This window comes from Ahaetulla prasina, chromosome 13 (assembly GCF_028640845.1).
Source record: "Ahaetulla prasina isolate Xishuangbanna chromosome 13, ASM2864084v1, whole genome shotgun sequence".
In the NCBI taxonomy this organism is placed as follows: Eukaryota; Metazoa; Chordata; class Lepidosauria; order Squamata; family Colubridae; genus Ahaetulla; species Ahaetulla prasina.
In genome coordinates this window covers 20,517,019-20,539,033 of record NC_080551.1, presented here as the reverse complement: position 1 = coordinate 20,539,033, position 22,015 = coordinate 20,517,019, and the positions used below count along the sequence as shown (strand labels likewise).

The following is a 22,015-nucleotide window of genomic DNA, read 5'->3' as shown; positions in this document are numbered from 1 at the left end:
AACAACAACCTCATCTCTTCATTTCCTCCTCCTCCTTCCATCTCCTCCCTCTTCTCTCTTCCCTCCCTTCTTCCTCTCTCCTTCTCCCTCTTCTCTCCCTTCCTCCTCTTCTCCTCCCTTCTCCTCTCTCCTCCCTCCCTTCCTCCTCTTCTCTTTCTTCTCCTCCTCTCTCCTCCCTCCCTCCCTCCTCTTCCTCCTCCGTCCTTCTCCTTCCTCCTCCTCTTTCTCCCTCCTCTCTCCCTTCTCCTCTCTCCTTCCTCCTCCTCCTCCTCCTCTCTTCTCCTCCCTTCTTCCTCCTCCTCTGTACATTTGAATGGTGACTTTGGAAAGCCTCTGAGATGAAGAATACATTATTTCGAGGGGATGTAGACAGAGGGCCAGCAACTCCCGTGTTAAGGCTGGGAGGCTTTGTTTAATTTTATTTTCCCCCAACTCCTAAATGCCAGACGAGGAGAGTTTGCAGCTCTTGGGAAATCAAAACATTTCCCTGTATAACAAGTGCATGAAGCCTACCTATTTTGATGCCAAAATGCAGAGATGGGTGGTGGGGAGAGAGAGAGATAGGCAGGTGGGGTGAGTTTAACAGGAATCAGTCCCTCACCTTACGCTGGCTCAGGTCTGGGAGGGACCAAGCCTCTCGCATCCATATTTCGAAAGCTCCCCAGGTGTATTTGATTTCAGTCCTTCCAGACTGATCCCCATAAAAAGCAGGTGTCCCTCAGTTACGCCCTCCTTTCATTGATGCGCTGTGTCTTTGCAGCGCTTCGGTTTCCGATTTGTTGCCTTTTGCCAGCTGGCAAAAAAATACCGCGTGTGCACCTTCCAAATATCCGCACAACTGGGTCATCCTGTCCTCTCAGCTAGAGTTGCGCGTCAACATCCTTTTCCAAGCTTCACGGCCGGCTACTTTTGAAACGAAGAGGAGACCTCCCTCCCCTCCAGAACCCCCCCCCTTACAAATATGAATTGGAAAGGGAAGCGACATGGGGCCTTGGCTACACAAAAGCCTCTTTTATCCCGGTTGCGTTCGGTCTCTTCAGGAGTGTAAGCAACTTGACCTGTAGCATTGTTTGTTTTTTCCCCTGTCCTTTTTTAAAAAAAAAAAAAAATTAAATGCACTGAGTTGTACTTCAAGGCAGTCCTCTTCTCTCCACCGAGTCCACTCCACAGGGGTGTGGGAGTAGGGGAAAAAGAGGCAGGTGCTTGTCATCACGAGAATATAAATTTTTTTTTATTGGCCAAGTGTGATTGGACACACAAGGGATTTGTCTTGGTGCATAGGCTCTCAGTGTACATAAAAGAAAAGATATGTTCATCAAGGTACAACATTTACAACACAATTGATGGTCAGTATATCAATATAAATCAAAAAGATTGCCAGCAACAAAGATGTCTATGCAGATTCTCATTCATCCAGGTCAGGGGTCTCCAACCTTAGTCATTTTAAGGCTTGCGGACTTCAACTCCCAGAAGTCCACAAACGTTAAAGTTATTAAAATTGGAGACCCCTGATCCAGGTCATGGTTGTCCCAAAGGTGCTTTTTTGTCAGGAGGCAACTGGACTTTCTGGTTTTTCTTTTGAAGCCGTTTCGCTTCCCATCCAAGCTCTGACAGGATAGTGGGGAACGGAAGGATTTCTATTCCTGGCAGTATTGCAGGTTAACTCTGCTTACTGTCAGGAGTTCGATCCTGACCGGCTCAAGGTTGACTCAGCCTTCCAGCCTTCCGAGGTCGGTCAAATGAGGACTCAAATTGTTTGGGGCAATATGCTGATACTCTGTGAACCACTTAGAGAGGGCTGTAAAGCACTGTGAAGCGGTATATAAGTCTTAAGGGCTATTGCTATCTTCCCTCCCTCCCTCCCTCCCTCCCAGTGGTTAGAATGCAGTATTGCAGGCTAACTCTGCTCACTGTCAGGAGTTTGATCCTAATCAGCTCAAGGTTGGCTCAGCCTTCCATCCTTCTGAGGTGGGTAAAATAAGGACCCAGATTGTTGGGGGCAAGAGGATGATATTGTAAACCACTTAGGGAGGGCTTTAAAAGCAGGGCTATTGCTATCAAGACTCCTGTTTTGCTAACCAGATTCTTCCCTGTCCCTCAGACCACTCTGCCTATGTTCAGGAACCAGCAGTTCTCCGTGAAGAGACGATTCAGTGACTTTCTGGGCTTATACGAGAAGCTTCTGGAGAAACACGCCCAGCATGGGATCATTGTCCCTCCTCCTCCTGAGAAGAGTTTAATAGGTGAGAAGGCCAGCAGAGGTTTTATTGCTTCTCCCGAGTTCAGATAATAACGGGTCGATCTCGACTTACGACCGTTTCTTTAGTGACCGTGCAAAGTTACAAAGACACTGAAAAAAGTGACTTTGGACTGTTTTTCCACACAATTTTCACAGGGTCACAGGGTCAAAATTCAGAGGCTTGGCAACTGACTCACATTTATGACGGTTGCAGTGTCCCAGCGATCCCCTTTTGCGACCTTTTGACAAGCAAAGTCAACGTGGGAGAAACCACGTTGAACCACCATGTTACTAACTTTTAACAACGGCAGGGGTTCACTTAACAACGGTCATAAAGCGGGGAAAACCTAACTGTCTTTTGTTTAGCAATGGAAATGTGGGCTCAGTTAGGGTCGTAGGTCAAGGACCCACCTGTACTGGCCTAGCTTCACACATTACCGCATACCAGGGTAACTTGGGGATTTATTAGTCTCTAGATGAGACCTCTGGAGGGAAACTCTGGAAGGCGATATCGAAATCAGGTGGTCTCCAACCTTGGCAACTTTCAGACTTGTGGACTTCAACTCCCAGAGTTCCTCAGCCAGCGAAGCTGGAAGTTGAAGTCCACAAGTCTGAAAGTTGCCAAAGTTGGAGACCCCCTGATCCAAATTGAACCCCTTGTATATTCCATGCAAGAGACACGGTGGCTCAGTGGCTGAGAAGCTGAGCTTGTCAATCGAATGGTCGGCAGTTCAACGGTTCAAATCCTTAGTGCCGCGTAATGGGGTGAGCTCCTGTTACTTTTCCCAGCTTCTGCCAACCTAGCAGTTCGAAAGCAGGTAAAAAATGCAATTAGAAAAATAGGGACCATCTTTGGTGGGAAGGGAACAGTGTTCCGTGTGCCATTTGGCGTTGAGTCATGCCAGCCACATAACCACGGAGACATCTTCGGACAGAGCTGGCTCTTCAGCTTTGAAACGGAGATGAGCACCACCCCCTAGAGTCAGGAACGACTAGCACATACGTGCGAGGGGAACCTTTACCTTGTGCAGGTAACTTCAGTTCTTGTTTTTGTTTTTTTTTCTCTTGTCCCAGGAATGACCAAAGTCAAAGTTGGAAAAGAAGATTCTTCCTCCACAGAATTCCTAGAGAAACGAAGAGCTGCCTTAGAAAGGTTTGGGGTTTTGCGTTCCTGGTTGGCGGGGTGTTGCAACCACAAGGTGGTGCAGTTGGTTTTGTTACTCTGGGTAGGGAAATTTGCCTTATTCGGGAGAAGCTTCTGGGCCCACCCAGCTTGTGATCGAGAGGAACGAAAGTCCAATGCATCTCAAACGTCCCCAGGTATTTACTGTTGTGGGTCCTCAGATACGTCACCTGTGAAGGGTCTCATTCCCGTTTCAACCCGTCGGGAATGAATCGCAGGAGAAATGTGTCCTTCCAAAATTCTTCAGAGATTTGTTCAGTTAGGGCTGTTCCTGTGAGCCGTCATGGAAGTTATTCTCTGGAACTTGGCCTATGGGCTGCTGAAATTTGATCCTCTTGTCTAGAAGGGATTCCAGGAGAAAGTACAATAGTGAGCAAAATTGTGGAAACCTTTTGGAAAAAGTGTATTTTTGAGGTTTGATGACTAATAACACCACTTTTGGGGGGAAAGTTTCAAGATAATCCTGTTCCACTGCTGGAATGGCCTGGGAATAGCCCAGACCTTCACCCAGTTGAAAATCTATGGAGCCGACTAAAGAAACTGATTAGTCAGAAGCGACCCAGCAATAAAACCCAGTTAATAGAAGCCATCATTCAATCTTGGTTTCACATTATAACAGCTGCAGAACTCAAAAACTTGGTTCACTCCATGGCAAGACGTTGTAAGGACGTCATTCGTGCTAAAGGTTACCCAACTAAGGATTAACTGATACGGTGATAATTTTTGTATAGCTTGTTTTTTCTATGGTGATCATTTTTATATATCTTGTTTTTTCTACGTGTTTCACTTTTCTTCTTTATACTGTAACTGCTATTCTAATAGCAAATCCTTCGTAAAAGTTATGGAATTACATCCTTGGTTACATTATCTTTCCACTGATATATAATTTTATGGTACTGCTCCCAAAAAAAGTGGTGTTATTAGCTAGTTTTAGAAAATACACTTTTCCCAAAAGGTTTCCACAATGTTGACCACCACTGTACGTCTGAGGAAATTCACCCAGATGGAAATGGCTTCTAATCTTTTCCCCGAATACGGAAGTGAGAAGGGGAAGGCTCTAGGACAACCCCAGTTTTTCTTCTGTTTTTTTTTTCATAATTCCAGTTTCAATGGACACGTAATACCTCTCTTAAAGATAGCTCAGTTAACCCGCTGGATGCAGCCACAACAAATGGGTTTCACCATTTTTTTTTACCCAAAATGTCTGTGGACTTCCCAGTCTATTCTGGCATCCCTTGGTGGTCGCCCATTCCAAGTCCAATTTAATTGCCAAGGTTGGAGACCTCTGCCGTATACTCCTAGTTGGTGGTTGGTTCTGTGATCATGTCTCCTCTAATTCAGGGGTCTCCAACCTTGGCAACTTTAAGACTTGCGGACTTCGACTCCCAGAATTCCACAGCCAGCAGAGCTGGCCGGATGCCCTTCCTGTTGCCAATGCGGAGCTTTGCTGGCTGTGGAATTCTGGGAGTTGAAGTCCACAAGTCTTCAAGTTGCCAAGGTTGGAGCCCCCCTGCTCTCATCCATGGATGGTGTCGGAGTACAAGCCTGCCTTGCAAAATTCTCTTTTAAAATGCGGGATTCTTCACAGACGTCAACGGAAGCTTCTGTATTCCAATTCCACAGATATATTCAAAGAACCGTAAGCCACCCCACCATCCTGCAGGACCCAGATGTCCGGGAATTCTTGGAAAAAGACGAGGTGGGTTTGCGGCCGTAACCGGGCTCTGTGCTTTTATGGCCTTACCCAGTGGTCCCCAATATTTTGGGGCACCAGGGACCGGTTCCACGGGGAGAGGTTTTTCCAAGGACCGGAGGGGATGTGGCTTGGCGTGTTACCTGCATCTCACGGATGGGGCTTGGCTTGTTTGTGCAGTCCGGTTTCTGGCATGCCGCGGCCCGGTGCCAGTTCACGGACCAGGGTTGGGCACCTGTGGTCTAAGCAACCATGGCATGAGGTTAAAAACAATGTCAAACAATGTCGACTGGCGACCCCCCAGGGGGAGGGTCTTCTCTGTGGGGGCTCCTGCCCTCTGGAACGAGCTGCCTCCAGGGATACGTCAACTCCCTGACCTCCGGACTTTTCGACGCGAGCTAAAGACCTTTTTGTTTCATCGCGCGGGGCTGGCTTAATGTAGTTTAATGTGGGTTTTATTATAGTTTTAGTCTGTTTCGGCCTAATTGAATTAGCTTTTTAAAATGTTTTTAAACTTTTGTGAAATCTGTCTTTTACTTGGCTGCAAACCACCCTGAGTCCTTCGGGAGAAGGGCGGTATATAAATTAAATTAATAAATAAATAAAATAAAATAAATAACATTGGAGAAATTGACCCGCAGTGGTGGTTTTCGCTGTGCTTGAGCTCAATAGCCCTGTTTTCAGGAACAAACGGCTTTTGCGAAAGGCGAGCAGGGCTGAAGTTGAAAGCCCGTGTCAGCTTCTTTCAGGACAAGCCAAGCATGGGAAAAGAGTGACGCAGATGGGCTGGATGGAAAGGGGCTGGAAGGTCTCTGCTGATTCAGCCGGTTTCCCCTTTGTTCTTTTCTGCTGAACCGCGTTCAAATTAGGCTCTGGGTGAGGGGAATTGCGACACACTGATAGAACTCCTGGCTCTGGCCACACCAAATTCTCCGCTTTACAGAGAGGTTGCTTGAGAAGAGCTGGCATGAGAAAACCTTGGCTTTTTCTCCCTCCCACCTATAACTGCTACACTCCTTCCTCCTCCTCCTCCTCTTTTCCCCCACAACAACCACAACCCTGTGAGGTGCGTTGGGATGAGAGAGAGGAACTGGTCAGTCACCCAGCCGGCATTTGTGACTCACCGTCTCCCTGGGATTGGCCAAAGTCAACCCAACTGCTTTCATGCTTAAGGCGGGACTAGAACTCGCCATCTCCCGGTGATTGGCCCAAAGTCAACCAACTGCTTTGACGGCTTAAGGCGGGATTAGAACGCCCCGTCTCCCGGTGATTGGCCCAAAGTCCCTCAGCCAGCTTTCATGCCTAAAGCAGGACTAGAACTCACCACCCCCTGGTCTTGCACCTGCGGACAACGCAAAAGTATAGGTTGCGGCCAGGGGGGAAAAAAAGCAGATTAAAACACATTTTAGACAGAGTATACAGGGGTGTGGTTAATAATCAGTGCCTGCTCTGAAGAAAGCAAGCCTTGCAGTTGAGCCCTGATATTTTATTTTTCTTGCAGCCACAGAGTTGTTCCTTTTCGTTTTTAAATCTGTAGAATCGGAAGTTTCTGTATGTCTTTGCTCTCCGATGGCTGGTTGAAGAGGAAGCCACCGTTGTGTGTGGCTTTGGCTACAAGATTCGTATGTGTGTGTGTGGCTTATGAGTTAACACCGTGTTTCTCAGCCTGAGCAACTTTTAAGCTGTGCGGCCTTTTCACCGCCCAGGTTTTTTTCATGTTTCCAATTTCAGTTAAATGCACATTTCTTTTTTTTTTTTTAATTGAGAAAGTTTTACAAAATTTCCCTCCTCCTTTCCCATCTCCCCCCCTTACTCCCCTTACCCCTCCATCCACAAACCCCCCTCCCCCCCCCCGACTTCCCGGAACAAACACAAGGTATAGTAAAAAATAAAGCAAACATATACTAAAAGTTTTTCCTTCCTAACTAAATTATAATCCTACAATTCTCATCAATTCCTAACTTCCCCCAAAACAATCAAAAATAATACATCCTAAATCATTCAAAGGCAGTCTGATAACTCTTAGTCTGATATCTCTTTTGAATATAGTCAGTCCATTTTTTCCATTCACTTAAATATCTTTCTTGCGTATTTGTCTTTCAAAAAGGCTGAGATTTTTTGCCGTCTCAGCCAAAAAATGCACAACATTTCTGAGGTGAGCTCGGCTCAGTTCCTTTAGTCCAGGGGTGTCCAAACTTGGTCCCTTTAAGACTTGTGGACTTCAACTCCCAGAGTCCCTCAGCCAGCAAAGCTGGCTGAGGAACTCTGGGAGTTGAAGTCCACAAGTCTTAAAGGGACCAAGTTTGGACACCCCTGCTTTAGTCCTTTTGTTGTTGTCCGGCAGCTGCAAAGGGTTTGCCATTTCCTTTTCCAAATACGATTTTAGATTTACCCAGTCTATCCTGGTTTATCCTGGTTTATCCTGGTTTATCTTGGCAGTCTCCCTTCTGTGTCCTAATTTGGCCAAGTTTTTGTTTCTAACCCAAGAAAGTACTGTAACACACCAAGAATCTTCTCGTGATCTCTTTGCTGGAGACCCAAATGTGCTTTTTCAGGAGGCAGCTAGACTCCCTTGTTTTTTTTCTTTTGAAGAAGTTTCACTTCCCATCCCAGAAGCTTCTTCAGCTCTGACAGGATGGTGGGGAATGGAAGGATTTATATTCCTTGCAGACAGCTGGTCCTTTGCATCCTTTTAGAGGAAGGTGGCTAAGACACTGAGCTTGTCGATCGAAAGGTCGGCAGTTCAGTGGTTCGAATCCCTAGTGCTGCGTAACGGGATGAGCTCCCGTGACTTGTCCCAGCTTCTGCCAACCTAGCAGTTTGAAAGCAGGTAAAAAACGCAAGTAGAAAAATAGGGACCACCTTTGGTGGGAAGGTAACAGCATTCCATGCACCTTTGGCATTGAGTCATGCTGGCCAGATGACCATGGAGACGTCTTCGGACAGCACTGGCTCTTCAGCTTTGAAACAGAGATGAACCTAGAGTCGGGAAGGACTAGCACATATGTGTGAGAGGAACCTTTACCTTTAGAGGGTCGTTAAAGCACTTGGAAGTTCATCTGTATCCCCGGGGTCACCTGAGTAGTGCTAATGGTTCCTGTAGTCAGCAATTTTTCCTCTGGAAATGACGTGGATGATTGAGACTCTCTACAGAGTTTTAGCTATACAATTTGGGACGAACACCCGTTGAATGGTGTGGGAGTGGGAATGGATTTCCAGAGGGGGGTGGAAATTGCAGACTACAGGTACTAGGAGCACCACTCAGGTGACCCTGAAGACACAGACAAACCTCCAAGTGGCCTCAACGACTCTCTAAAAGGATGCAAATGACCAGCTGTTTGCAAGGAATATAAATCCTTCCATTCCCCACCATCCTGTCAGAGCTGAAGAAGTTTCTTGGACGAGAAGCGAAACATCTTCAAAAGAAAAAAAACCAGAAAGTCCAGCTGCCTCCTGAAAAAAGCACCTTTGGGACAACCATGGATGACTGAGAATCTCTACAGACTTCTATGCTGGAGACTTGAATCACAATCTTCTCACCTCGGTTCTCCTAATTTACATCCCCTTTTTTTTTTTTTTGGTTCAAGAGATCAAGATGATGTAGGCAGTATGTATATATATATATATATATATATTTGTTTTCTGAGGTTTTCACGGGTGTTTGTATATAGGTCTTTGTTGTTGTCCGCAGCTGCAAAGGGTTTGCCATTTCCTTTTCCAAATACGATTTTAGATTTACCCAGTCTATCCTGGTTTATCCTGGTTTATCTTGGCAGTCTCCTTCTGTGTCCTAATTTGGCCAAGTTTTTGTTTCTAACCCAAGAAAGTACTGTAACACACCAAGAATCTTCTCGTGATCTCTTTGCTGGAGACCCAAATGTGCTTTTTCAGGAGGCAGCTAGACTCCTTGTTTTTTTCTTTTGAAGAAGTTTCTTGACGAGAAGCGAAACATCTTCAAAAGAAAAACCCTAGAAAGTCCAGCTGCCTCCTGAAAAAGCACTTTTGGGACAACCATGGATGACTGAGAATCTCTACAGACTTCTATGCTGGAGACTTGAATCACAATCTTCTCACCTCGGTTCTCCTAATTTACATCCCTTTTTTTTTTTGGTTCAAGAGATCAAGATGATGTAGGCAGTATGTATATATATATATATATATATATATATATATATATATATATATATATATATATCTCGGTACTTCTCAACCTCGGCCACTTTAAGATATATATGGACTTCAACTCCCAGAATTCCCCAGCCAGCTTCAATTCTGGGAGTTGAAGTCCATGCATCTTAAAGGGGTCAAGATTGAGAAGCAGTGATTTACCAAATGTGCACCGTCTGTCGTGTCCCACTCCTCCGCTGACGGCCGGGTCAGGGAAATCCGAATCAGGCTTGCCTCTGCAGCTCTGCCCAAAGTCCTAGCAAAGTCCTCAGAGCAGGCAGGAGACCAGTAAGTGACTTCAGCAAGATAAGTTCGACTTTTGCCTGACTCAGAGACTGCCAGAAAGCAGATCCTTTATATAGGCCATGGGGTGTGGCTCCATGACTCAGCACTCATTAAGGCCTGCCCCTCCCTTCCTTCTGTTGCCTCCGCCTATCCAGTCTTCTGATGCGAGGGTCACTCCAATCAGCTGTTGTTGGAAGTAAACTTTCCTCAGGCTCACATGCTGTGGAGGAGGGGGAGGGGTCTAGCTGCTCCGTTTGCCTGGGCATGGAGCCAGGGCTGGGGCCGGGGGGTGCTCCCTCCTCTGCAGCCTGCTTGGGCATGGAGCCAGGGCTGGGGCCGGGAGGTGCCCCCTCCTCTGCAGCTTGTCTGGGCATGGAGCCAGGGCTAGGGCCGGGGGATGCTCCCTCCTCTGCAGCCTGCTTGGGCATGGAGCCAGGGCTGGGACCGGGAGGTGCCCCCTCCTCTTCAGCTTGTCTGGGCATGGAGCCAGGGCTGGGGCCGGGGGATGCCCCCTCCTCTGCAGCCTGCTTGGGCATGGAGCCAGGGCTGGGGCCGGGAGGTGCCCCCTCCTCTGCAGCTTGTCTGGGCATGGAGCCAGGACTGGGGCCGGGGGATGCTCCCTCCTCTGCAGCCTGCTTGGGCATGGAGCCAGGGCTGGGGCCGGGAGGTGCCCCCTCCTCTGCAGCTTGTCTGGGCATGGAGCCAGGGCTGGGACCGGGAGGTGCCCCCTCCTCTGCAGCCTGCTTGGGCATGGAGCCAGGGCTGGGGCCGGGAGGTGCCCCCTCCTCTGCAGCTTGTCTGGGCATGGAGCCAGGACTGGGGCCGGGGGATGCTCCCTCCTCTGCAGCCTGCTTGGGCATGGAGCCAGGGCTGGGGCTGGGAGGTGCCCCCTCCTCTGCAGCTTGTCTGGGCATGGAGCCAGGACTGGGGCCGGGGGATGCTCCCTCCTCTGCAGCCTGCTTGGGCATGGAGCCAGGGCTGGGGCCGGGAGGTGCCCCCTCCTCTGCAGCTTGTCTGGGCATGGAGCCAGGACTGGGGCCGGGGGATGCTCCCTCCTCTGCAGCCTGCTTGGGCATGGAGCCAGGGCTGGGGCCGGGGGGTGCTCCCTCCTCTGCAGCTTGTCTGGGCATGGAGCCAGGACTGGGGCCGGGAGGCATACATTCCTCCGTGTTCGGGAGCAGATAAGCAGACCCCGGCTGCGGTGAGAGCGGACAAGACACAACACCGTGGTTGTTGTTTTTTTTCTTCCCATCTTCTTTCCAGCTACCACGTGCTGTTGGCACCCAAACCTTGAGCGGAGCCGGCCTCCTGAAGATGTTCAACAGAGCCACCGACGCCGTCAGCAAAATGACCATCAAGATGAACGAGTCGGACATTGTAAGCCGCCGAGCGTTGCTTGATAACGCACGAAACCGCTCTTGTGCCTTGTTCCCTGACTGGGTTGCTGAATTCGCATTCGCTTCCTACAAATGACGTGTTCGGGGTTGGTTTTCTTGCCCCGTCTCTCCTTTCTAGTGGTTTGAAGAGAAACTCCAGGAGGTGGAATGTGAGGAACAACGTCTGCGGAAGCTGCACGCAGTTGTAGAAATGCTCGTCAGTCACAGAAAAGGTAACTTCCCTTGATGAAGTAGCTGTGGGCAGTTGTACAATTGTAAGTGGTGTGGTGGGGGGTCACCTTTCGGCTTTACGAAAACTCAAGATTTGCATCTGGGACCTTGAGTTGAGTACAGGCAGTCCTTCTCAGGTTAAGAACGTCCAACTTAAAGACAACCTCTAGAATGCAGGGCATGTCATGAGTCCTATCTGGTGTGACCATGAATAAAGGGCCTTCTTGGTGGTGGTCTCTTTGGCGCCATGGTGGCTAAGTGGTCAGAATGTGGTATTGCAGGCTAACTGCCCACTGCTAGCAGTTCGATCCTGACCGGCTCAAGTTTGACTCAGCCTTCCATCCTTTCAAGGTCAGAGAAATGAGGACCCAGATTGTTGGGGGCAAGAGGCTGACTCTGTAAAACCACTTAGAGAGGATTGTAAAAGCCCTGTGAAGCGGTATATAAATCTATCGTTATTATTAAACCATCATTCCCCTCTAGGATATGGTTTCTCCCCCTCTCACCTCCCCATTACTTTTCCGAAAGGCCCTAAAGATACGGTTTTGTCAGCGCGCTTGGGAACCCCCAATGGAACAAAGCCTATCAAAGAATTTTATTGTGCCTGCCATAAAGAGTGGGATATCGTTTTAATATCAAGTCTTCCTATCAACGTAAACTTGCACAACAAACAAGGTCTTCTTTCAGTTCGGCAAAACACAGTTCAATTCACAACAGTCAGTATCTTGAGGAATCAGTAACTAGCCATGATCAAGCAACAATCATAAAGCTCAAATATACAGTTGCGGCATGTCTTCAGGTTACAATGCTGTAGCGTTCCTGTAGATTCCCGTAGATTCCCCACAAGCCATAATTTAGTAGTCCTTTTATACATTGGCTACAGAGCTCAACCAATCAGGATGCTTGCATGATGCAGCACAGCCTTAAAGCAATATCATGCCTTTCTACAAACATATAGTTAGTTTATATATTGCCTGGCCAACTAGTTAGGCAAATAACAATTTCCTGACACTTAATGCTTTTTATTATAAGGTGACTTTAAAAAAAAACAAAAACCGTAAGCCACTGGCGTCATCTACGGCAGGGGTCTCCAACCTTGGCAACTTTAAGAATTCTGGGAGTTGAAGTCCACAAGTCCTAAAGTTACCAAGGTTGGAGACCCCTGATCTATGGTGTATGTGAGTTGGGTGGCTATATAAATTTGATTAATAGATAAATAAAACCCCTGGGTTTACATTATAAAGACAGGGAGGGCAGGGTACTGTGCTCTATTTCCCAGCAACCTTAATTGGAGGATCAAAAGCGACAGATTTTGGGGGGAGGGGGTTTCAGGGGTTCATATTTGGCGGCATTCCCCACCCACCCACCCATTTGGCATGTTGTGTCCTTTGAGGTTCCTTTTTCCTGCTGGGTTTCCCTGTCGCTAGCAAGGAAGCGTATAATCTTCCCACGCTCCCCACCCCACCCCTCCTTCCGCCCTCCAGAGCTGTCGCTGAATACCTCTCAGTTTGCCAAGAGCCTGGCCATGCTGGGCAGCTCGGAGGACAACACGGCCTTGTCTCGGGCACTTTCCCAGCTGGCCGAGGTGGAAGAGAAGATTGAGCAGCTGCACCAGGAACAGGCGAACAGTGACTTCTTTCTCCTGGCGGAACTCCTGAGCGACTACATCCGTCTCCTGGCCGCCGTGAGGGTAAGGGCCGCTGGTGTCTCGCCCAAGGCAGGGATGGAGGGTGCTCGGGCAGCTACCTCGGCCATTGTGGTGTCATGATTCAGCCGATTTGGGAGAACCGGTAGTTAAATTGCTGGCCGGCCCCTCCCCTCCCTGCCCCTTCCAGGAGTCCTCGTGTGTCTGATTTTGCCTCCCAGGTAAGTGCAGGGAGGCCTCCTAGGCCCAAAACTGGGCAGGAGTGCACCCCCCCTCCCTCCTCCTCCCCGGTGGCCCATTTTCGTTCCCAGGAGGCTGCAGGGAGGCCTACTAGGCCCCAAACAGGTGCAGGGGGAGGGGGCGTTGAGTCCCACCCTACAGGCTGTTTTTGCTCCCAGGGGGTGCAGGAGGTCACACCCCTGGCCACGCCCACCCAGCCGGTCATTATGGCAGAGAACCGGTTGTTAAATTATTTGAATCCCACCACTGGCTACACCGGTGGTCCCTTAGGCTGGTAGGAGACAATAAAGGAGAATATTTGTAGCTCGGGGATTGAAAGGAGGGGTCCTTGTTGCTCTCTGAGCTTGGTGGTTTTCTTGCAGGCGTTTCATTAACTAAGTGACATCATCGGTGGCAAAAGGACGTATCTTCGTGTCGCACAGAGAGCAAACCTCACTCCCTGTCAGCACTGATGATGTTACCTAGTTGGGTCATGAGACGTCTGTAAGAAAACCACCAAGCTCAGAGACCACCAGGGACCGCTGGTAGGAGATAACACCATTTAAGAGCCGAGGTGGCACAGTGGTTAGAATACAGTACTACAGGCTACTTCTGCTGACTGCCGGCTGCCTGCAGTTTGGCAGTTCGAATCTCCCAAGGCCCAAGATTAACTCAATCTTCCATCCTTCCGAGGTGGGTAAAATGAGGAGCCAGGTTTTTGGGGGGCAAGAGGCTGACTCTGTAAACCGCTTAGAGAGGGCTGTAAAGCACTGTGAAGCGATATATAAGCCTAGGTGCTATTGCTAAGTAGGAAGGAAGGAAGGAAGGAAGGAAGGAAGGAAGGAAGGAAGGAAGGAAGGAAGGAAGGAAGGAAGGAAGGAAGGAAGGAAGGAAGATGGAAAGATACAAGGAAGGAAGGAAGGAAGGAAGGAAGGAAGGAAGGAAGGAAGGAAGGAAGGAAGGAAGGAAAGGAAGGAAGGAAGGAAGGAAGGGAGGGAGGGAGGGAGGGAGGGCCAGGATGGTGCTGTGGTTAGAATGCAGTATTGTAGGCTAACTGTAACAACTACCAGCAGTTTGATTCTCACTGGCTCAAGTTCGACTCAGCCTTCCATCCTTCCGAGGTGGGTCAAATGAGGACCTAGATTGTTGGGGGCAAGAGGCTGATTCTGTAAACCGCTTAGAGGGGGCTGTGAAGCCCTGTGAAGTGGTATATAAGTCTTAAGTGCTATGGCTGTTTACTCTGGACTTTTTCACTGGATGACCTGATGCTTCCAGTGATGAATTTCTCTCTCTCTCTCTCCCCCACCCCCACCCCCAGGGTGCCTTTGACCAGAGAATGAAGGCTTGGCAGCGTTGGCAAGATGCCCAGGTCACGCTGCAGAAGAAACGGGAAACTGAGGCCAGGCTTCTGTGGGCCAACAAACCCGACAAACTTCAGCAAGCCAAAGAGGTTGTAGAAAAAATGCTTTTAAAGGGCTTCTGACGATCCCAGCTGAGTTGCCTGATCACCAGAACCTATTAAAAGCATTTTTTACAATCTCTTCAGCCAAAGAGGAGATCTCTGAGGTGAGGAGGAGGCCAGGATGGTGCTGTGGTTAGAATGCAGTATTGTAGGCTAACTGTAACAACTACCAGCAGTTTGATTCTCACTGGCTCAAGTTGACTCAGCCTTCCATCCTTCCGAGGTGGGTAAAATGAGGAGCCAGGTTTTGGGGCAAGAGGCTGATTCTGTAAACCGCTTAGAGAGGGCTGTAAAGCACTGTGAGCGATATATAAGCCTAGGTGCTATTGCTAAGTAGGAAGGAAGGACCAGGATGGTGCTGTGGTTAGAATGCAGTATTGTAGGCTAACTGTAACAACTACCAGCAGTTTGATTCTCACCGGCTCAAGGTTGACTCAGCCTTCCATCCTTCCGAGGTGGGTAAAATGAGGACCTAGATTGTTGGGGGCAAGAGGCTGATTATGTAAACCGCTTAGAGGGGGCTGTGAAGCCCTGTGAAGTGGTATATAAGTCTTAAGTGCTATGGCTGTTTACTCTGGACTTTTTCACTGGATGACCTGATGCTTCCAGTGATGAATTTCTCTCTCTCTCTCTCCCCCACCCCCACCCCCAGGGTGCCTTTGACCAGAGAATGAAGGCTTGGCAGCGTTGGCAAGATGCCCAGGTCACGCTGCAGAAGAAACGGGAAACTGAGGCCAGGCTTCTGTGGGCCAACAAACCCGACAAACTTCAGCAAGCCAAAGAGGAGATCTCTGAGGTGAGGAGGAGGCCTCTACCCGGCGTGCCCAGCGCGGTTTTTCTGAAACATTTGAGCCAAGCGCGGCTCCATTGGCACAGGCAAGCATGCACACGCGCCTGGTGCTCCTGCAAATGGAGCACACGTGTGCACACGCATGTGGAAATGCACATGCGTGCAGGCTTCCCCGCTGTTTCCGCAGCCCGGTTGTTGCAAACGGCTCTCGGCTCCGAGTTCGGGGACCCCTTTCTTAGTGGACCGACAAGATGGTCTACCTCTCCGAAAAGTTGCAGAGGGCTTTTGAATTTGGACTAAGCGGACTTTTAAAAAATATATATATGTACTTTTTAAAAGATGCACTCCTCTCCTAAACATAGTTTTGCTTCTACTGACGGCAAAACGTTGCTGTTTTGTTTAAACAGGTTTTTTTTTATTAATTACTGTTTCTATTTGTTTTCTATTTCTTCAGTGGGAATCTCGCGTGACGCAGTACGAACGGGAGTTTGAACGGCTCTCTGGTGTCCTCCGGAAAGAAGTCTTACGGTTTGAGGTAGGTAGGATGTAGGGGGGTGAAATGTAACATTTGTTACTACCAGTTCTGTGGGCGGGGCTTGGTCGGGGGTGGGGGTAATGTGACTGGGTGGGCGTGGCCAACTTTTTTTTTTACTTTTAAAACTATTTTTTTCTACCTCTTCGACTGAAGAGGTTGTAGAAAAAATGCTTTTAAAGGGCTTCTGACGATCCCAGCTGAGTTGCCTGATCGCCAGAACCTATTAAAAGCATTTTTTACAATCTCTTCAGCCGAAGAGGTTGTAGAAAAAATGTTTTTAAAAGGCTCTAACAATCCCAGCTGAGCTGCACGATCATCAGAGGCTTTTTTTTTTCACTTTGAAAAGCATTTTTTTGGCCAAAGGAAAAATGCTTTTAAAAGTAAAAAAAAACAAAAAACCCTCTGATGATCACGCGGCTCAGCTGGGCATTGGGGGGGGGCAGGGATTTTTGCTACCGGTTCTCCTAACTACCCGCCGCCATCGCTACAGGATCAGGCGATCCAGTCCGAACCGGGAGCCTTTCATCCCTGGTAGGATTCCTCTTTTAGCAAAGCAGAGCCCCTCCCAGTTTTACGAGGGCCAAAGAAGCAGAACTAATGCAGGGAAATGTCTGCCTCCCACTCCCATGGAGATTCACTTCCCTGACTAAAAGAGTTTCAGATTCTCTTCCATCAGCAGGTTTCTCCCTCCCAGGAAAAAAAGAGGGAGAACCAAGGAGGAGGCTTCAAATATAATCTAATAATTATCAACCCCGGGCCGGGCTCCTGGTTTTACATTTAAAGGATGCAGGTCAGCAGGTCACAGCCTCCGTTTTGTACTTTTGATATCCTCCCCCCAACCATGTCCTACGCGAAACTTAAAACTTCAATTGCACTTTTCCAGCATGTTGTGTAGCTTTAATTTTTTTTTACTTGAGACACGTGGGATGAATTGCTGATTCAAAACAAAATTTGTCAAGCCAAATTCCAGTTCTTGGATCCTTTCTGGAGGTTTGCAACGGTGGTTGAATTCAATTTTTGTTCTATGGGCGTGGCAGGGGAAGGATACTGCAAAACCCCCATTCCCTCCCCACTCTGGGGCCAGCCAGAGGTGGTATTTGCCAGTTCTCTGAACTGCTCAAAATTTCTGCTACCGGTTCTCCAGAACCTGTTGAATAGCACCTCTGGTTTGCAGTATCCTGTGCCGCAGAAGATAGCATGCATCTGTGTTTTTTTGTTTTTTTTTTTTGTTTTTTTTAAAAACACCTTCTTTCTTTACAGAAAGAAAAACAAAAAACCCTCTGATGATCACGCGGCTCAGCTGGGCATTGGGGGGGGGCAGGGATTTTTGCTACCGGTTCTCCTAACTACCCGCCGCCATCGCTACAGGATCAGGCAATCCGGTCCAAACCGGGAACCTTTCATCCCTGGTAGGATTCCTCTTTTAGCAAAGCAGAGCCCCTCCCAGTTTTACGAGGGCCAAAGAAGCAGAACTAATGCAGGGAAATGTCTGCCTCCCACTCCCACGGAGATTCACTTCCCTGACTAAAAGAGTTTCGGATTCTCTTCCATCAGCAGGTTTCTCCCTCCCAGGAAAAAAGAGGGAGAACCAAGGAGGAGACTTCAAATATAATCTAATAATTATCAACCCCGGGCCAGGCTCCTCATTTCACATTTAAAAGATGCAGGTCAGCAGGTCACAGCCTCCGTTTTGTACTTTTGATATCCTCCCCCCAACCATGTCCTACGCGAAACTTAAAACTTCAGTTGCACTTTTCCAGCATGTTGTGGAGCTTTAATTTTTTTTTACTTGAGACACGTGGGATGAATTGCTGACTTAAAATTTGCCAAGCCAAATTCCAGTTCTTGGATCCTTTCTGGAGGTTTGCAACGGTGGTTGAATTCAATTTTTGTTCTGTGGGCGTGGCAGGGGAAGGATACTGCAAAATCCCCATTCCCTCCCCACTCCAGGGGAAGGATACTGCAAAATCCCCATTCCCTCCCCACTCCAGGGGGAAGGATACTGCAAAATCCCCATTCCCTCCCCACTCCCGGGGGAAGGATACTGCAAAATCCCCATTCCTCCCCACTCCCGGGGGAAGGATACTGCAAAATCCCCATTCCTTTCCACTCCTGTGGGAAGGATACTGCAAAATCCCCATTCCCTCCCCACTCCTGGAGGGAGAATACTGCAAAATCCCCATTCCCTCCCCACTCCAGGGGAAGGATACTGCAAAACCTCCATTCCCTTCCAGGGGAAGGATACTGCAAAACCCCCATTCCCTCCCTACTCTGGGGCCAGCCAGAGGTGGTATTTGCCAGTTCTCTGAACTGCTCAAAATTTCTGCTACCGGTTCTCCAGAACCTGCTGAATAGCACCTCTGGTTTGCAGTATCCTGTACCGCAGAAGATAGCATGCATCTGTGTTTTTGTGGTTTTTTTTTTTAAAAAAACACCTCCTTTCTTTACAGAAAGAAAAAACAAAAGATTTCCGGACACATGTGACCAAATACCTGGAGACATTGCTCCATTCACAGCAGCAGGTGAGCTAGATTGTCCTGTGCATCCCCTTAGCACGTGTCACGTCCTGAATTTATTTATACGCTTGGCTTATAAATCAATATGGCAACTCCTACGTTGATGCCTTCAGTCCCCTGCAAATAATACACACTTAGATGGACATTAGAAAGACCGGCATCTAAAGTCATCTTGTACAGAGTGGAGCACTATGAGATTTTAACAAATGAGCCTCATCTAGTTTGGGTTTTTCCTTTCACATGGGTAAGCTTTTATTTTAATTTTAGTACTTAGCAATTGCACTTAGACTTATATCCCGCTTCACAGTGCTTTTACAGCCCTCTCTAAGCGGTTTACAGAGTCAGCCTCTTGCTCAACAATCTGGGTCCTCATTTTACCCACCTTGGAAGCGTGGAAGGCTGAGTCAACCTTGAGCCAGTGAGATTCGAACTGCTGGCAGTCGGCAGAGTTAGCCTGCAATACTGCATTCTAACCACTGTGCCACCGTGGCTTTTATCTCACCTTTATTATTTCTTTCGACAGTGAACAGACCTAATAGCCCTCCCTCTCCCTGTCTTCCCCACAACCACCACCCTGCGAAGTAGGTTGAGCTTGAGTGGGAATGACTGACCTAAAAGTCACCCAGCCGGCTTTCATGCCTAAGGCGGAACTAGAACTCATCGTCTCCTGCCATTTGACCAAAGTCACCCAGCCGGCTTTCATGCCTAAGGCGGAACTAGAACTCATCGTCTCCTGCCATTTGACCAAAGTCACCCAGCCGGCTTTCATGCCTAAGGCGGAACTAGAACACATCGTCTCCTGCCATTTGATCAAAGTCACCCAGCCGGCTTTCATGCCTAAGGCGGAACTCATCGTCTCCTGCCATTTGACCAAGGTCACCCAGCCGGCTTTCATAGCTAAGGTGGGACTAGAACTCACTTTCTCCTGGTAACTGACTCCAAAGTCACCCAGCCGGCTTTCATGTCTAAAACAGGACTAGAGCTTCTAGTCTCCTGGTGATTGGCCCAAAGTCACCCAGCCGGCTTTCATGCCTAAGGCGGAACTAGAACTCATCGTCTCCTACTGTTTAACCCAAAGTCACCCATCTGGCTTTCATAGCTAAAGTGGGACTAGAACTCACTTTCTCCTGGTAACTGACGCAAAAGTCACCCAGCCGGATTCATACCTAAGACAAGACTAGAACTTCCAGTCTCCTGGTGATTGGCCCAAAGTCACCCAGCTCTCTTTCATGCCTGAGGTTGGACTAGGATTCACTGGTAATCAACTAGCTCGTGATCAATGAGGGAAGGGGGATCCCAGGAATCTTTTCTGATGAGCTGCTAGAGAATTGCTCTCTGACGTGTTCCCTCTTTTTCTTTGTGTCCCCCCACAGTTGGTGAAATACTGGGAAGCTTTCCTCCCGGAAGCGAAGGTCATCTCTTAAGCAGGCTGGGTCAGCCTTCCTTCTGAACTGGACTGCCTTGATCACTTAATACCTCTTGGCCTTGGATCCTACAGAGCTCTGATCCCTCTTTGACCAAGGAGCAGTTTTCCCCAGCTAGTAACTCTTCTAACTGTATATGATTATTATTTTTTCCATTTAGATTCATATATAAATATATATAAACACAAACAAACACACACACACACACACATATATATATATTTTCCTATTGAAAAAGAGACTCGCTTCCTGCTTACAAGCCAGGAATAGCGGAGCGGAGGCAGGAATGGGCGCACGGTTTTCGGACTTCGGTGTTGAAGCCACGGACGTTTTCGCGGTACAACGACAGCAAATGAAATAAAACTTAAAATCAGGGCAAGGCCGGCTAATGTGTGTCTCTTTGGGTGTCTCTTCGTGTGTGCGTGGTGGGAGCTTGGTGGGAGCTACAGAGAATCCTCGACTTAACAAACGTTCGTTTAGTGACTGAAGTTACAACAGCACTGAAAAAAAGTGACTTACGACCATTTTATCACATTTATGACGGTTGCAGAATCTCAAATGGTCAAAATTCGGACGATTGGCAGCTGCCTCATACTTATGACGGTTGCCATGGATTCCCGTTTTGCGACCTTCTGACAAGCCAAGTCGATGGGGAAGCCGGATTCTCTAAACAACGGTGTGACTAACTTAACCATTGCCGTGATTCACTTACCAACGGTGGCAAGGTCATAAAATGGGACGAAACTCACTGAACAACTGTCTTGCTGGCTGGGGAATTCTGGGAGTTGAAGTCCACAGGTCTTAAAAGTCCCCAAGGTTGGACACTCCTGACTAATCACAATTACAATAACAATAATAATAATAATAATAATAAACGACAAGAAGGGGAAAAAAACCTTGAATTGCAAGTTATAATAGCTGTTAGGTGTTTCTGCACCCTGTTGAGGCAGCTCCCAGTGCTGAGCAGGCATAAATCCCACTGGTGCAAGGAGTTGCTCTGCAAGGAAGTCGCGGGAATACAGGCAGCCCTTGACTTACAACATTTCGTTTAGTGCAGGGCTGTCAAACTTGCGTCGTCATGGTGGCTTCATGTGACGTATCGGGACTTTCCCCCCCCCCTTTGCTAAAGTGGGCGGGGCCAGCACACGACGCATCCAGCCAGTGGTGGGATTCAAGTCATTTAACAACCGGTTCTCTGCCCTAATGATTTCTTCCAACAACCAGTTTGCCAAACTGATCAGAAAGTTAACAACCGGTTCTCCCGAAGTGGTGCGAACCGGCTGAATCCCACCACTGCATCCAGCCCTCGGGCCACGAGTTTGACACACCCCTGGTTTAGTGACTTCAAAGTTACAACGGCACTGATAAAAAGGTGTTTTGTGACCATTTTTTTCACACAACCTTTGCAGCATCCCCACAGTCACATGATCGAAATTCTTCTGCTTAGCAACTGGCTGGTATTTATGACGGTTGACGTGTCTCCGCGATTCCCCTTTGCGACCTGACAAGCAAAATCAAGGGGAAAGCCAGATTCATTCAACAATGGTGTGGTTAACAACTGCAGCAATTCACTTAACAGTGGCAAGGAAGGTCATAAGGTAAAGGGTAAAGGTTCCCCTCGCACATACGTTCTAGTCGTTCCTGACTCTAGGGGGTGATGCTCATCTCCGTTTCAAAGCCGAAGAGCCAGCGCTGTCCGAAGACGTCTCCGTGGTCATGTGGCCGGCATGACTCAACGCCAAAGGCGCACGGAACGCTGTGACCTTCCCACCAAAGGTGGTGCCTATTTTTCTACTTGCATTTTTTTACCTGCTTTCGAAACTGCTAGGTTGGCAGAAGCTGGGACAAGTCACGGGAGCTCACCCCGTTACACGGCAGCACTAGGGATTCGAACCGCTGAACCGCTGACCTTTCGATCGACAAGCTCAACGTCCTAGCCCCTGAGCCACCGCGTCCCTGGGAAGGTCATACAATGGGGCAAAACTCACTTAACAACTGTCTTGCTGGCTGGGGAATTCTGGGAGTTGAAGTCCACAGGTCTTAAAAAGTCATCAAGGATGGACACCCCTAATATATGATGGATGAGAAAAAAATACTTACAATAGCTGTGAGGGGTTTCAGATGGGGCAAAATTTCACTCGTAAGAAACAAACGTCTCACTTAACGAGGGAAAGCTTGGGCTCGATTGTAGATGTAAGTCCTGGACTCCCGGGAAAATGCTGCCTTCTCCTCCCTTGCGCCCTTCCTAGA

The 22,015-nt window shown here is 48.4% G+C and overlaps 1 protein-coding gene across 1 annotated transcript in view; it reads left to right on the top strand.

Annotated features, from left to right (window-relative positions):
• Nucleotides 1-20,154, top strand: part of SNX1 (sorting nexin 1) — a 36,173-nt gene extending 16,019 nt beyond the window's left edge. The window contains exons 6-15 of the mRNA XM_058156070.1: nt 2,102-2,243; nt 3,314-3,392; nt 5,046-5,121; nt 10,831-10,944; nt 11,083-11,176; nt 12,659-12,864; nt 15,153-15,296; nt 15,745-15,825; nt 18,276-18,347; nt 19,715-20,154. Of these exons, the coding sequence (XP_058012053.1) occupies nt 2,102-2,243; nt 3,314-3,392; nt 5,046-5,121; nt 10,831-10,944; nt 11,083-11,176; nt 12,659-12,864; nt 15,153-15,296; nt 15,745-15,825; nt 18,276-18,347; nt 19,715-19,765 (1,059 nt within the window). The 3' untranslated portion in view covers nt 19,766-20,154. The remainder of the gene's footprint in view (nt 1-2,101; nt 2,244-3,313; nt 3,393-5,045; nt 5,122-10,830; nt 10,945-11,082; nt 11,177-12,658; nt 12,865-15,152; nt 15,297-15,744; nt 15,826-18,275; nt 18,348-19,714) is intronic.
• Nucleotides 20,155-22,015: the final 1,861 nt, after the last annotated feature.